Below are 13,851 nucleotides of genomic sequence, written 5' to 3' on the forward strand. Positions count from 1 at the left end.
AGACTATTAAAAAAATCAAGCCAAAGTTTACATGGAGGTTTTAATCCAGGTGAACAATACGGCAAGGTGTTTCAACTTTTGGGGAATACTCCTTCCTTTACAAAGATTAAGGATGCTATTGTTGTTCAGGCTCACGTAAACGGGCGTCATGCACATCAAAGGCATTCCAAGCAAGCGTGGCGAGTTATTCACTGTCTGGGTGAATGTAGTGAGATCCCATTCATAAATGGGAACTGGAAGCCAGGGGTCTGAGTTCTGGGAAGGACACAAACGGACTGACTCATTTCTACGGTGGAAAAATTCTTACCGATAATCACTTGTGACTTGAGGCTTCAAGGCCAAAAGATCCCAGGAAGTTGCTACTTGCCTTGTAGGAGTGCCAAAAGATGGTGACGTTCCTTAACGGGAAAAGACGGATAAGTTTTATCATTTAAAAAAAAAAAAAAAAAAAAATCAACATTTATATGATCGGTGTTGAATTAATTCGATTTTCAGTCACACTCACTGAATTCATGGAGAGAGCTGTGGCTGGAGGCGGAAGCAATGGAGCCCGGAGTCTGATTAAGAGGAAGTAGAATCAAACTCTTTTATATTTTATGCAACAAAGATTAAACATGTTCAAGTGTTTGTAAACTTGGGGAATAAATCCAGACTTACAGTGAGAGAAATACCTCTATCCCTGCTCCATCTCTGAGTCTCTCCGGAGCCTACATTACTGAGGCAAAAAGCATTTTTGAAGTGTTTTACAACTGCATCTCTGGAAATCTGAACATCACTGAGAAGTTATTTAATTTCATTGCATTAAATAAAAACAGGAAAATCGTATTATATGTGACATACAGTGACATAAATTAACTAGTAACTATTGAAATTAAATTCAAAAATACTTCAATAACCCCAAAGAGAATGGATTGAATTACTAAAATAAATGACATTCTAAAAGGTACAAATCCAAAAATTGTAATATGTTAATTAGTTCAATATTTTTTGTCATTTCAGAAAGTGAAACTGTTGTATGTCTTTATTACACATAGGATGAAATGTTTCAAATCGTCATTTTCATGCTCTCTTGCATATGGCGAAAACCCAAAAATTCTGTTTCTTAGAAAGTTATCTTACATTGTGAAATGTCAGGCTTGTGAAAAGTTTCTTTGCAATTAATACTTAGTTGGGTCTCCTTTTAAATTAAAACTTTCTGCCGTTTTTCATCAGTGTGCAATTTTGTATATTTCTTTGTCAGTGGATATCTTCTTGTAAGTCTGCATGTTGATAGATTCCCAATTTTCTTTTGTGGTGAATAAGAAATATAAAACAAGGACTCTTTTTCTCCTTGGCCTACACCAGGAGTTTCCAATATTGGATTTTTCACAATACTTCAAATTTTCGGAGACACTGAAATTCAGGTTTTCATAATATTTGAGCCATAATCATCAAAATTACGAGAATTAATGGCTTGACTATATTTTTTGTACATTTACATTTTTATTATTTTGGTTACCTAGCAACAACCTATTAAGTAACTTGCACAGCAGCGGTTTAAGGTTTTTCCACCGTGTCTCATAACTTCATAAACAAAAAACAACAGGGAGGGAAAAGAGAAAAAAAACAGTAAAACAACTCGAGGAAATTGTTGATAAAACAGGATTGGTCATGTCGCCAGTGTGGTAGTGTTCTGGATATTTAAAACAAAAAAGCTAATAAATATTTATCCATATTGACTGATAGTTCTATGTAATAAAATCTATAGAAAACATGATTTCCACTTTCTGAAATCAGAGACAAAACATATTGACATTCATCATCATATTCTCATTTTTATAGATGCATCTGTACAATAAGCAATTTATGAGATTAAAAAAAAAACCTACCTCAATGCTCTTGATCGAGGAGTAACTGTTAATAAAAACAGACATCACGCCATTTTAGTCGTTAAAACACCGAAACCGACACCAACCCTGAACATGTTCTGAGCTTCAACCACTGGGTTTACCTGGTGAGGTAACGCCAACCGGGAGCGAAACCCTCTGAGCGCTGCGGTTCGGAAAACGTCACAGAATGATTTTGACGTCTAACAACTCGGTTTGTGATCATAAACGCGAAGAGATGCTTACCCAGTAGTTTGGAACTGTCCAGGAGAAACCTGTGGCACAAGAGAAGAAGGAAGTTAAGTGTTTAAAAATTCAACATGGGGAAAGGAATTTTTTTTAATTAAGCACTTGCCCTCCTTTGAGAGAGTGGCTTTTTCAATTCGGCGGTTTCTCTTTGCAGCTCCAACAGCTGCTTCTTCAACTCTCCGTTCTCTCTTTTCAGCTCTGACAGCTGCTTCTTCAGCTCACCGTTCTCTCTCTTCAGCTCTGACAGTTGCCTTGCGATAAGAGCAGCAGGAGGAAATAAGAGTCACAGTCTCAACTTTTGCTTTATTTTATTTGATTTGACTTTGCACAGCTACCGTGCAGCAACGTGAAAACCACCTGTGACCCTGTTGAGAAACCTCTTCCAGAAGCCTCTCCAGTTCAGCGGATTTGGTCTTAAAGTGAACCATGACTCTCTCCATCTGCTTCTGCTGGAAAATGGCAATCTGTGGAGTGTGAAAACTCCTCAGTGACCAATGAAAGCGTCTCCAAGACGCCAGAGAGGACGTACAAATAGGACAGACCTGCGATATGTTTTCCATCCTTGCCTGGATGAGCTTTCCAGGGTCCATGAAAAACACCTTTTCCTGTGGCTTCATCTGAAATGAAAAAAAAAAAAAAAAAAACATCTTCCATTGTGAGTTGAGATGATGTCCAATCATAACCTGCAATGAATCTATGTCAAACTCACCAACCTGATCGGTGATGGGCAGATAACTGCAGGCCACCCCACACGTACTGCACTGCTCTGATGAATTTAACAAACCCAGCAGACATCAAAAAAAAAAAATAATGAACTCAATCTGTTGAAAGCAGTGTTGGATGAAATTAACGAAATCCTCACTTGATTTAATGCAAGCTTCGCAGGAGATGTGGCCGCAGCTCGACACAGCGAAATTCGACCCGCTTTTCTTGAAGCAGTGGTTGCAGTGGAACCAGTCCATCTTTGACTTTTAGCGTCTCCTAGATCAAGAACAGATATTGTCGCCAGGCGAAACTCGTTCACGTTTGGTGACGTTAAAACCACTAGCTTCAATGTAACTGTATTGGGTTTAGTGAAACAGATAAACGCAACATAGTGCAAAACAATAAGCAAAGAGAAGACAGTAGATGACTTTCTGTGCTTTATTTAAAAGTGTAGTGTTTTGTTGAACTACATTTTTCTGCAAAAACCCCTGCAAACCTCTCTTTGAAGGTCTCTACGAGCTTCAAAATCTACAGACAACCTTTTTTCTACCATTCTTTGCGCAATAGTTCAAGCTCAGTCAGCCTGGATGGAGAGTGTATTATTAAGCAAGGCAAAGGCCTTGGTGTTTCACATATATATAAAAAAATATAAGAAATGTTGGTTGTAGTTAAGTCTACTGGCTCTATGTGTAGTCAAGAGATTTAACATTTTATCCCCCCAAAAAAACTAAAAATGTTGATTAAATAATGGAAATCCTGTTCCAATAAACAGGCAGCAACAAAAATTGGAATATATGTTTCTGTGTGTTCTTGTTTCCTTATTCATTTTTTTTCTCACACATTTTACTGGTTTGAAATAAAGGTTATCAGGTTATCACCATGCTGAAATATTTCCTAAATAGGTGAACCAGCTTCAAGCACCTGTTATACACACATTTTATTTTTCTAGGCCACTAAATCTAATGAAACAAGTCTCTGAAGCAAAACATCACCACTAATTAAAATCTATTAAAAATGATTAGTAAAATGCTAAAGGCTTGGTTTGATAATACCTTCTAAGATGACTTTTCTTTTTTTTATTAAAGAAAAACTACTGCCCCCCCCCGCCCCCCAAAACCAGAAATGAGTCGAGAGTCCCAAAGTATTTTTTTAATCAAGCACCATAGTACTTTATATGTTTACAAAAAAAACTTGAGACATTTTTAAATTTGTAGTTTTTTTTCAGAACATAATCAGTATGTAGCTGTTGGATGACAATATGACAAGCTCACATTACAATGACATAACAGGAGCTACTGACTTCTATGTACAAGTCATTTGTGTGATGGATGATTGCAAACAAATATATTTCTTGTGAATGTATTTGCAGAAATTATCTTTATAAATGACAAACTTTTTTGAAAGAACAGATTGCTTGGGGAAAAACTAACTTAACAACAAAGCCTAGAACTTATGATCTGTGTGTTTACAAAATAAGTATATTGCAATTTACCGGGGTAACAAGAGGAGCTTCTGTGGGGAGGTAACCAAATGTAGCTCCAGCCCAGCGGTCCACGGTCTCCTACATCCGGCCCTGGCTATCCTACATTAATATATTTTTAAAAACATCCAGCAGTTAAGGTCGAGTCATTTATATAAACTGTTACTGAATCAAAATTAAATTCAGAACAGTTATGTTTCCAGCGTTGGACGTCACCACCTCAAAATAGCTGGTAAGCTAGTTAGCTTAAATAATTAGCAGCTTATTAGCGGTGGAAACTGAACTGTGAGTTCCTAAACAGCAGCTTGTTAAAATAAAGTTCATCCACCTTACTTTTTATCCAGGAAAAACCTGCTTCCGTATACTATTAAGCTTACCGAAATTCAATTTTAAGAATCCGCCTCGAAGAGCCTTAACTCCACTTTGATTGGTCCAGTGACGTAGCAAACTCAAATCGTGGAACTTCCGGTGCCGTCAGCTGCTACAATATAGTAAAGACAGGTGGCAGATTGAATAAGTTAATTTAGAACAAATAAGTTGCATATTTTGAGTTATCCGTCTGATTTTGTGGCAAATGCCATGGCTTTGTGGCACTCATCACAAAAGATGCCACTGATTTATTTGAAAAATAATTAATCTGCCACCAGAAGTGCCACAATTTGAGTCTGGTCCTGCTGGATTCCTAAAGCGCTGAATTCCTCATTTACAGGATTTTAGGCTAAATTAAGATTTGTCCTTAAACTGTTCATATTTAATGTATATTTTCCATCTAAAGATTTGTAATGTACAGGAAATCTGGCTTATACAACTCCTGTTTACATGTGCATCTTATGCCAATAAGCTGGAAAGTGGACTAAATGCCCAAGATATAGTGTACATTCAGCTTAAAGTGAAAATGCTCACTTGTACATTTTTTAGTTTTCCCACAGTTACCACACATCTTGGAATATCAGCTTCTTTTGCATGTGTTGGAAAATCATTTTCCAACACCTTATACTTATGGAGAACATTAGTGTTAACCTTCTGCATAAAAGCCATTTGATTCCTCCTCCCCCCCAAAGAAAACACACACACACAGGTATGGGCAAGAGGGCTGTTATAGTCAACTTGTAGCCTTCCTAGTTTTGATGTCAGGCTTTAATCCAAACTTTATAAGTTAATACAAAGAGACTTTTCCTCATTTGTAAAGTATTTATAGATTCCACATTCCTTCAAGGACTCTCCAGAAGTTCCAGCCAGAGCATCACATGTTAAGCCAGGTCAGTAATGACAAGTGGACCAATCACTGCCTTCTGGAACAAACCATTGCCTAAAGAATAGAGTTGGGTTAGTACACACAAAACAGGTTTGTTTTTTTAGACTAAGAATCATACCCGCTCCTGGGCTTCTTGCTCTTCTGGTCTTGCAGGAGGAGTCACAGCAGTCACATATGCTGCTATACACAGGGTTATCCAGCAACTCCCAACTGAAAACAAAAGGCACACCATTCAGCTAGAGCTTCAGGATAACTCGATAGCAAGGTGACGCCTTTATCTTTACCCGTGACCCTTCACGTAATGACAGGCCTTCTTGGTGCCGTCAAGACCATTGGGATCCCAAGCAAACATGGTGCAGTGGATGTATACCTAAGAGACACCTGTCAGACCCTATTCACAGCCAACAAGCCAGCCACGTAAAGAAACAAGTTACCTCTTGTCCAAGCTCAAACCTAAATGCCTGAAGCGATAGCTGGAGTTCTGAGGCCTTCTGTCTTTGTTCAAATTTTGAACGAGTGATTTTACTGTCTACAAGACACCTGCAAGTTAGAAGAGTCATTTGAGTCCCAAATAAGGGGAATTATGAAATCCTTGCATATACAAGGTTAATCAAAGTACCCCTTATTGGTGATTATGGTATAAGTTTCAACAGCAGTCTCAAGGTCTGATGTGGTTGCAGCAACACATTCTTCAAGCAGAAGCAGCAAGGGTTGATGGGCTACCTCCTCCACACTAGCCATGATGGGGATCATGGAACCCAGGGGAAAGGTAGATGTTTCAGCAGGGCCTGAAAAGTCAGCTGGAAAAAAAAAAAAGAAATCCCACCAAAACAGCTTTCAGTTTGACTTGTGGATGGTCAACATCAGTTATTGACATGAGTGTCAGAACCTACCATTCATGAGTTCAATATGGAATAGCAAGTCCTCTACTCCATATGTAGAGGACACCGGCTCATAGAGTATTGGGTACCAGTCTTTGGGCCTGAAGAGAAGTTCATTTAGTCTTCAAGTACAGATAAGAGTTTCAAATCTAGTCACCCAACTCTTACCTTTGATATGAACAGACCACTGGAAGAGTAAAAGGAAGCACATAAGAGCCAGGAGACGACATGTAGAACAGGTCATTGGTGTAGTTCAGTTCATTGCCAGAGACCTTTTAAAGAAGAGAGTCAAAATGCAGTATGAAGTAGTTTGACATGCTTCATTTGGCCAGGGATCTCTTGCTGACCAGCCTCCTGAAGTTGCAGTTGTCAAGTTCCGCATTGAAGACCACCTCCCGTGGTGTAAAGGTGGTGGGGAAGCAGCTGCCAAGACGAAACAGCGACGCATCAGCCTGGGATCCGCTGTCTGACCAAACCAGGGTCACGAACTCCAGCCCACAGTCCAGTTTCATCTCTGGAGAGGATAAAGGACGAGTCTGTAAAAAGGCTAGAAAAACTGTTTGTGGAAAAAGAAATATCTATATGTTAGCACCACTACCTGCAGCAGCTAACCCAACAGCCACAAACCAGAGAAGGAGCTCATGATGCCAAAAGAAAGCCATCATGACTGAATGCTGAGGAGTTGTCCCAGCTGTGCTTTTATTCTCACCGACTGTTGCAGTTCAATCAAGGAAATTACTTTCACCTGGTGGCTGTTAGCAGCAGTCAGTCATACACCATTAATTGGTGTAATTGCAGCAAGGCTCTAATTCTAATCTCCCAGAAGATCCAAATAATCAAACGTTTCATTTTATGGTAAGGAGAAGGAAAGAGAATAAAAGCACACATATGGTTTATGTGGTGTTGAAAATTAATTTATATTACCTTCACAGATGTGTACTGTTGTTTATAATGACTTAAGATATTACTTTGAAATAGATTAAGGGTTCCAAAACCTTCAAGGGCAAATCATGTATTCTAACTTCTAAAATTTCTACATTTTCTAGTTTCTATGATAATCAACCAACTTCCTACTCCTCTTACCTTTTTCCTGTTCCATTTAGCTTTTTTATTTATATTATGAGAAAAAGCAAATGTCTATGTGTTAATTTATGAAACGCATGCATAAAAAGCATGAGTAGGAAATGTGTGGTCTAGAAATCCAATGATCACTTTGACCACTTGGGATTCTACTTGTACAGTTAACTACTCTCTCCTCGGAGTAAGAAGATCCTCAGTGTGAATCTTGCCCAGAGCTTCTCCACATCCAGTTTGCATGTTCTTCTTATGTACGCATAGGTTCTCCTCGAGTACTCGGGTTTCCTTCGAAGTCCAAAAGTACCACTGGGTCAATTGATCTCTCCAAGTAGCCCTTAGGTATCTGTGTGCATATGTGAATTCCCTGTGATAAATTGACTAAATATCTATGCTGTATTCAATACATGAATCTCCTAAAGAGACACTGAAATCATCTGTCAAATAACTTTAAGGTAAATGATAAAACTTCAAAATGGCAACCCACATCTAATACTTTTCTTTGAGAAAACAAAAAAAGTTCAATATTTTTGTCAGATTACTTGAAGCAGCATTTAAATAAGATTTCTATGAAACTTGTTTAGAAAACACAGTCCATTCCAGGGAATAGAGGGTAGAAAGCAGTTTTACTTTAATGTGTTGCTCCAAAGACTGGTCACTGGCTTTTTCCCCTCTGTATTGGATGAACACCTTCAGTCAATACAGAACCAATTCCAATCTCTTAGAACTGTAACAGGTACATAAAAGACTGACAAATTTGTTACTCATTTCAGAAAGTGAAATTTATTGCAGTACTATTTCTTGTAACATGACTTACAGAAAAAAATTACATAAGAAAAAAGGATATTTTAACAATGTCAGGCTTCTGAATTTCTATACTTTGTCAGGACTGCAGCATAGCATGGAGGTGACAAACCTGTGCTTTTTGCTGAAGTATACAGAAGTCCAGATTAGTTTGATAGTGGCCTTCTAGTCATGTTTAGTTTTGATGTCTCATCTTTAATACACCAAATATAGAGTTCAAGTTGCTGGTCAAACAATATCATTTGAGCTTTTGGTACTGCAAGTATTGGAAGTCCTGCTGAAAAGGAAAGTAGTCCTGTTGCATTTCCTTAGAGACTGTACTTTTGAACACAGAGGACGTTGGACCCTGGGGGTGCGGGGGTTCAGTTTCACTTCAGGACCTTGATTTCGAGACGAAAGGCAAGCTTTTATCTGAAAACCTTGCCACTCAACTTCATTTCAGTCCAAATAAGGTGCTCCTAATCTATGCTGTGGCACTTCAGGCTCACTCCAGTCTTGTAGAACATTGCTACTGCAAGTTAGGGTTTGACCTTAAGCTAATACAAATAGTCAGAAGAAAAAATATATATATACAAATTCTGGATTTCAATCCATGAATAAGTCTGTGTTCCACTGATGGAGAAATACTTAGTTTTCATATAGCGGTTTAAAGATTTAAGCTAATCTAGTGAAGTTCATTGCACATGTTCACCCATAAACCAAGATCAAAAAGGGTCAAAATAAGAACAGGGTTTATTTCACAACTTCCCTTTCAAATTCAACAGCATCAAGTCAGGCTATAAAAAAAATAAAAAATACTGGTGTCCAGAGTCTTGTAAATCAAGAGTGCCACAGGCTGCACCTTGGAGTTCAGCTTCAACTTAAATTTCCTGCAAATAGACAATTGCATTTGTAAGGAGACACGCATTGGTGCAAAGCTTGGATACAGAAACTTCACAACCCCCGCACTCCCACCTGTGAGCCAGCTGCATCAGTCTCAGGCAGTGAAGAATTTACCAGAGAGGCTGGCTGGTCGACTATGATGATGGGTCCCAACACAGAATTGAAGTGCACGCTGTGAGGCTCTAAAACGAGAAAAATCAGGAGAGGTCAGCTATACAGCAAGGCTATTGGGCAGGGGGTGGGGGAACAAAAAAGAAACACACCCCACTTACCCCAGCTTGTTGCCCTTTTGGTGCGAGGACTACAAGAGTTTTCACAGCAGTTGCAGAGAGAGCTCCGAGCAGGGTCATCAAGCAGCTCCCACCTGATGACCACAACAGTTTTAAGCACCTTGTCCTTAGAAACCGTGAGAGATTTGGCAACATACAACTTCTGTACATGTAGTTACCTCCCATCTTTCACATGGCAAGCCTTCCTGCGTTTATCAAAATAATCCCCATCCCACACGATTAGATTACAGTGAATGTATACCTGGGAATCGCAAGAACAGTTCACAAATTGGGGGGGGGGGGGGAAATCAGAGCAATTTAATTCCAGACTCACCTCTCCTCCCATCCCAAACTCAAATGACTGGAGATAGAGAATTATGGCAGATGAATGGTACCGAGGAAGGAACAGCGAGCTTCCCCTTTTACTTTCTAGCAGACACCTAGTGGTCCCAAACGCAAGTCAGCAACAAGCCCGATGACCATTTTAAAACAACAACAAAAAAAATTTATAAAGTTTGACACCTACCCATGATTGCCAACAATGTGATAAAGTTGGTTGCCAGGTTCCAGTTCTGGGGTTGAAGCCGCAACACATTCATCCATGAGCAGCACTAGTGGCTGATGGGACTTTTGCTCCACAGCTGCCCAGATTGGTAGGAATGAGCCGAGGGGAATCACATTTGTCTTTGAGACGCCTGTTAATTGCTCTTTGAGGAATGGAGGTGAAGAACACAAGTTAATCAGCCCAGAATCTAGCCACGATTTAACCTGGCAAGAGAACTTACCATTCAGGAGAGCCATGTGAAAGACTAGCTTACTGCGTCCCTCAGAAACACCTGAGCCAGGATTCAGGAACTGGGGGATTCTTCCTTCAGGTCTGAAACAAGTGAAGATTCAGCACCATACCTTGCTCTTTTAATCATACTTTAGTAAAACAAATTACTACCGTTTCTGGACACATTGGATGGGATACTTGAAGGCAACAGGCTTAGGTTTTGCTTGTGGCCTGAAGCTCAGTTCGTTTTGATATATTATGCGTTTTCCCTTCAGCTGCAGACAAAAATAACCAGTTAGTGGCGAACATTGCGCGCCGATTAATCGACTGAAAGCGTTATGGAGACACCTTACCTGCTTGGTAAACTTGCAATCATAGAATTTGTAGTTAAAATGTGCCAATCCCTCTCCGGTGGGCAGAACTTTCCACGACGACGGCATGCAGCTTCCAAGGAAGAATCGAGCTGCGTATGGGACGAACTGGGGGGCGACCCTCCATGTCACTCGCACAGAGTCTTTTGCACAGACCACTTTGATATCTGCGGATAAAGTTCCAGGATTATTTCATGACCACAAAAAGCACACATAGCTGCTAAACATCGACATGGATGTATGAGGCAAATACCTGGGTCAGCAACAGCTGTTGCTAAGACAGCCAAGACCACAAGACCTAGACAGAGATGAGCTACCATGACTAATAGATCTCAGACACAACCAGACTGACACTTTTTTTTATCCACCTTTCAGTTAATTAGCTGAGTGGGGGACATCTGTGCGAAGGCGGGACAGCTATTTATCAGAGTGTTGTGTTCACGGTCCCCAGGAAGAATAGGAGTTGACATGAATATATATTTAAATTAAGGAAAAAAGAAAAAAAAATTCACTTTTCATTTTTAGTAGAAACAAAGGTGTGCTATCGTGTTGTTTAGAGTGTGCTTTTTTCTTTTTAGAGATGATGATCAAAAATAAATGTACACAACTTTAAATTTATTAATATAGTAAACCTATTCACAAGCAAACATGTTATTTTCAAATGAAGTTAAATGAAATATATATATTATATAGATAGATAGATAGATAGATAGATAGATAGATAGATAGATAGATAGATAGATAGATAGATAGATAGATAGATAGATAGATAAAATAGTAATTAGAAAAACATGTAATCAACACTTTATAAAAACAAGAATTTGTTTTTCTTAAGAGATTTTTCCTATGAGATTATGTTTTTTAGCAACATATCTCGCAAATTTCCCAATTATTTCGTGTATAGTTTACTAAAATTGTGACACTAATTTGCTAAACTGTTCAGACGCTAAGATGGTTAAATCTTTATCTTCAATTATTACAGTGGTTTAAAACTCTGGGTGGATGTAATGAAAGCAATAGTAACAACAGATGCTTCTCCAACACATGGCGGCTAACAAATATATTAGTGTTGTTTTTATTTTTGCAAAAGTTTATGAAAAAAGATAAGGTACGTCTAGATAAAATTTATATTACTACTATCATTATTAATCTGTAGCTTTAACAGCGGAACCTTTCTGCTGGTGTTATGGTAAAAGCCGACATAGTTAGAGTGTTGGCCCGCTACACAGGAAGTAAAGTCAGGTTAGCTTGACGAACTGGTTGTAAAGCGTTAATTTGCCAGTTGTTTTGTTCTGTTAGTCCTCCTTTCTCTTTTCAGTAAAATAATAGTGTTTATTCAACATGCTGATCAAAGTTAAGGTGAGAAATGTTTCATTGAGGTTTAACTTTATTGCTGTTCGCTAACTGGTCCGCCGGTTCATTATTTCTTCTCCGGAGATATATTCAACCCATTACTCAGTGATTCTGCTCAGTCTTATGCTCAGAAGACAGTTTCATTAGCTGGTAGTAAGGTTAATGTATAATTTTGGTTGCTTAACTTACTGCTCTTGAAGTTTTTTCAAAAAATAAAATCATGAGTCAAAGCAGAGGGAAAACAACTTTTGACTCGGGAGTTCCTGTACAAGCCATACTATGTATTTTTGGGTGTTCGTGTCAAAACCCTAGATTTATTCTGGTTGCTGACTGACAGACATGTGCTCTAAACAACTATGTTTTTATTGTTTCTATAGTTTTATAGAGCAAATAATTTTTGGGGACAAATTCCAGTTAATTGCGACCCTTACAAATCACCACAGGACTTTTCAAAAGGGTATGAATGTTTGTACAAATTCCTTTATACAGCAGATTGAAAGATTGAAAACCATCTAACTCTTCAAATTTTAGGTTTATTGGTAATCTCGAGATACTAACATATCGTTACCATCGTAACGGCCTAAGAAATGTATCTTATTTTCTTGCCAAAAGTGATTTTTTTTGGGGGGGGGATATATATACACTGCTCAAAAGAATAAAGGGAACACTCAAATGACACATCCTAGATCTGAATGAATGAAATATTCTCATTGAATACTTTGTTCTGTACAAAGTTGAATGTGCTGACAACAAAATCACACAAAAATCATCAATGGAAATCAAATTTATTAACCAATGGAGGCCTGGATTTGGAGCCACACACAAAATTAAAGTGAAATGTTCCCTTTATTTTTTTATATAATATGCTATTATTTTTAGAAAGGTAATGATATGTACATGTATGATACAGTCACAACATTTAAGTGTAAGTTGGAAAAAAACTGAAAGTCTAAATTATGCCTACATGTATATAAAAAAGAAAAATATATTTTTCTGTTGAGGCTTTAAAAAAAATCACACTAGTGTTGTAGTTATAAATGTCATCATGGTGAGTTTGGAACAGCTTTCAGGTTGATCCGGTCGAATCTCACCCATGCTGTTAACGTTCTCACTTTCAGACCCTGACCGGAAAGGAAATAGAGATCGACATCGAGCCCACAGACAAGGTGAAGCATTGACGCAAACTACTGTTTTACAAAATAAAACCCTCATTACTCAACTGATTTCTATCAGCGCTGAGTGTTCTCGTTTTGTCCCACATCAAGGTGGAGCGAATCAAGGAAAGGGTTGAGGAGAAGGAAGGCATCCCTCCACAGCAACAGAGGCTCATCTACAGCGGGAAACAGATGTGAGCCAGCTCACTTTGTAGTCCTTTTTGTGATCCCTCCATAAGGGTTCTCCTTTAAAACCACAACCTCCCTCCTTCTGTCTTCCTCCCGTCTTCAGGAACGATGAGAAGACGGCTGCAGACTACAAGATCCAGGGCGGCTCGGTGCTCCATCTTGTGCTGGCGTTAAGAGGAGGATCAGAACCCCACAGAAGCTGCACACGCCTCTCTCCCTCGTCATGAGTTGCTGCTGACCTGAGACCTGCCGAGTGCCAACACTGCGGCGTTCAAATCAGTGTTAGAGCTAAATTAGGCTAATGCTACCAAGAAACAGCAATTAAAAACAAAACTAAAACTAAACCTTCAAAAAAAAAAAACAACTGAAAAATGGACGCTCTAATACATATGTAGATTTTTTTTGTGTGTGTTAACCTACATTGTTTTATTTGACTTTGAACAGTTAAACCACCACAGTTTGAAGATTATGTGATCTTTGCTTGTGAATAAAGGTGAAAGTTGACTTCTAGTGTCGTCCTTTGGTTACAAAAAACACACAAAAAA

General features: G+C 38.7%; 4 protein-coding genes across 4 annotated transcripts; 1 reads left to right on the forward strand and 3 right to left on the reverse strand.

Moving 5' to 3' along the window:
• Positions 1-188: 188 nt before the first annotated feature.
• Positions 189-4,760, reverse strand: rnf212b (E3 ubiquitin-protein ligase RNF212B). Its single transcript, XM_088015058.1, has 14 exons — positions 4,677-4,760; positions 4,312-4,401; positions 2,977-3,095; positions 2,828-2,880; positions 2,657-2,731; positions 2,472-2,578; positions 2,221-2,365; positions 2,112-2,140; positions 1,991-2,031; positions 1,869-1,893; positions 658-715; positions 506-557; positions 368-398; positions 189-255 (listed from the first exon to the last, which is right to left on the reverse strand). Exons 3-14 carry the CDS (start codon positions 3,074-3,076, stop codon positions 189-191), a joined length of 783 nt encoding a protein of 260 aa, XP_087871184.1. The 5' UTR covers positions 3,077-3,095; positions 4,312-4,401; positions 4,677-4,760.
• Positions 4,761-5,378: 618 nt separating this feature from the next.
• Positions 5,379-7,139, reverse strand: LOC106903827 (zona pellucida sperm-binding protein 3-like). The gene is made up of 9 exons (XM_014967827.2): positions 7,034-7,139; positions 6,783-6,949; positions 6,604-6,707; positions 6,448-6,536; positions 6,174-6,354; positions 5,989-6,094; positions 5,839-5,924; positions 5,673-5,764; positions 5,379-5,608 (listed from the first exon to the last, which is right to left on the reverse strand). The coding sequence occupies exons 1-9, from the start codon at positions 7,098-7,100 to the stop codon at positions 5,550-5,552; spliced, it is 951 nt and encodes a 316-aa protein (XP_014823313.2). The 5' UTR covers positions 7,101-7,139; the 3' UTR covers positions 5,379-5,549.
• A 1,888-nt stretch (positions 7,140-9,027) lies between these two features.
• LOC106903826 (zona pellucida sperm-binding protein 3-like) lies at positions 9,028-11,017 on the reverse strand. The gene is made up of 10 exons (XM_014967826.2): positions 10,864-11,017; positions 10,593-10,777; positions 10,411-10,514; positions 10,250-10,341; positions 9,991-10,171; positions 9,799-9,904; positions 9,644-9,726; positions 9,468-9,559; positions 9,268-9,377; positions 9,028-9,182 (listed from the first exon to the last, which is right to left on the reverse strand). The coding sequence occupies exons 1-10, from the start codon at positions 10,928-10,930 to the stop codon at positions 9,174-9,176; spliced, it is 1,029 nt and encodes a 342-aa protein (XP_014823312.2). The 5' UTR covers positions 10,931-11,017; the 3' UTR covers positions 9,028-9,173.
• A 787-nt stretch (positions 11,018-11,804) lies between these two features.
• nedd8l (NEDD8 ubiquitin like modifier, like) lies at positions 11,805-13,810 on the forward strand. Its single transcript, XM_014967832.2, has 4 exons — positions 11,805-11,969; positions 13,082-13,129; positions 13,229-13,311; positions 13,410-13,810. The coding sequence occupies exons 1-4, from the start codon at positions 11,952-11,954 to the stop codon at positions 13,531-13,533; spliced, it is 273 nt and encodes a 90-aa protein (XP_014823318.1). The 5' UTR covers positions 11,805-11,951; the 3' UTR covers positions 13,534-13,810.
• The last annotated feature ends 41 nt before the right edge of the window (positions 13,811-13,851 follow it).

The sequence above is a fragment of the Poecilia mexicana genome, unplaced genomic scaffold (assembly GCF_051168715.1).
Source record: "Poecilia mexicana isolate PSO_F unplaced genomic scaffold, ASM5116871v1 scaffold_17, whole genome shotgun sequence".
NCBI classification, from domain to species: domain Eukaryota; kingdom Metazoa; phylum Chordata; class Actinopteri; order Cyprinodontiformes; family Poeciliidae; genus Poecilia; species Poecilia mexicana.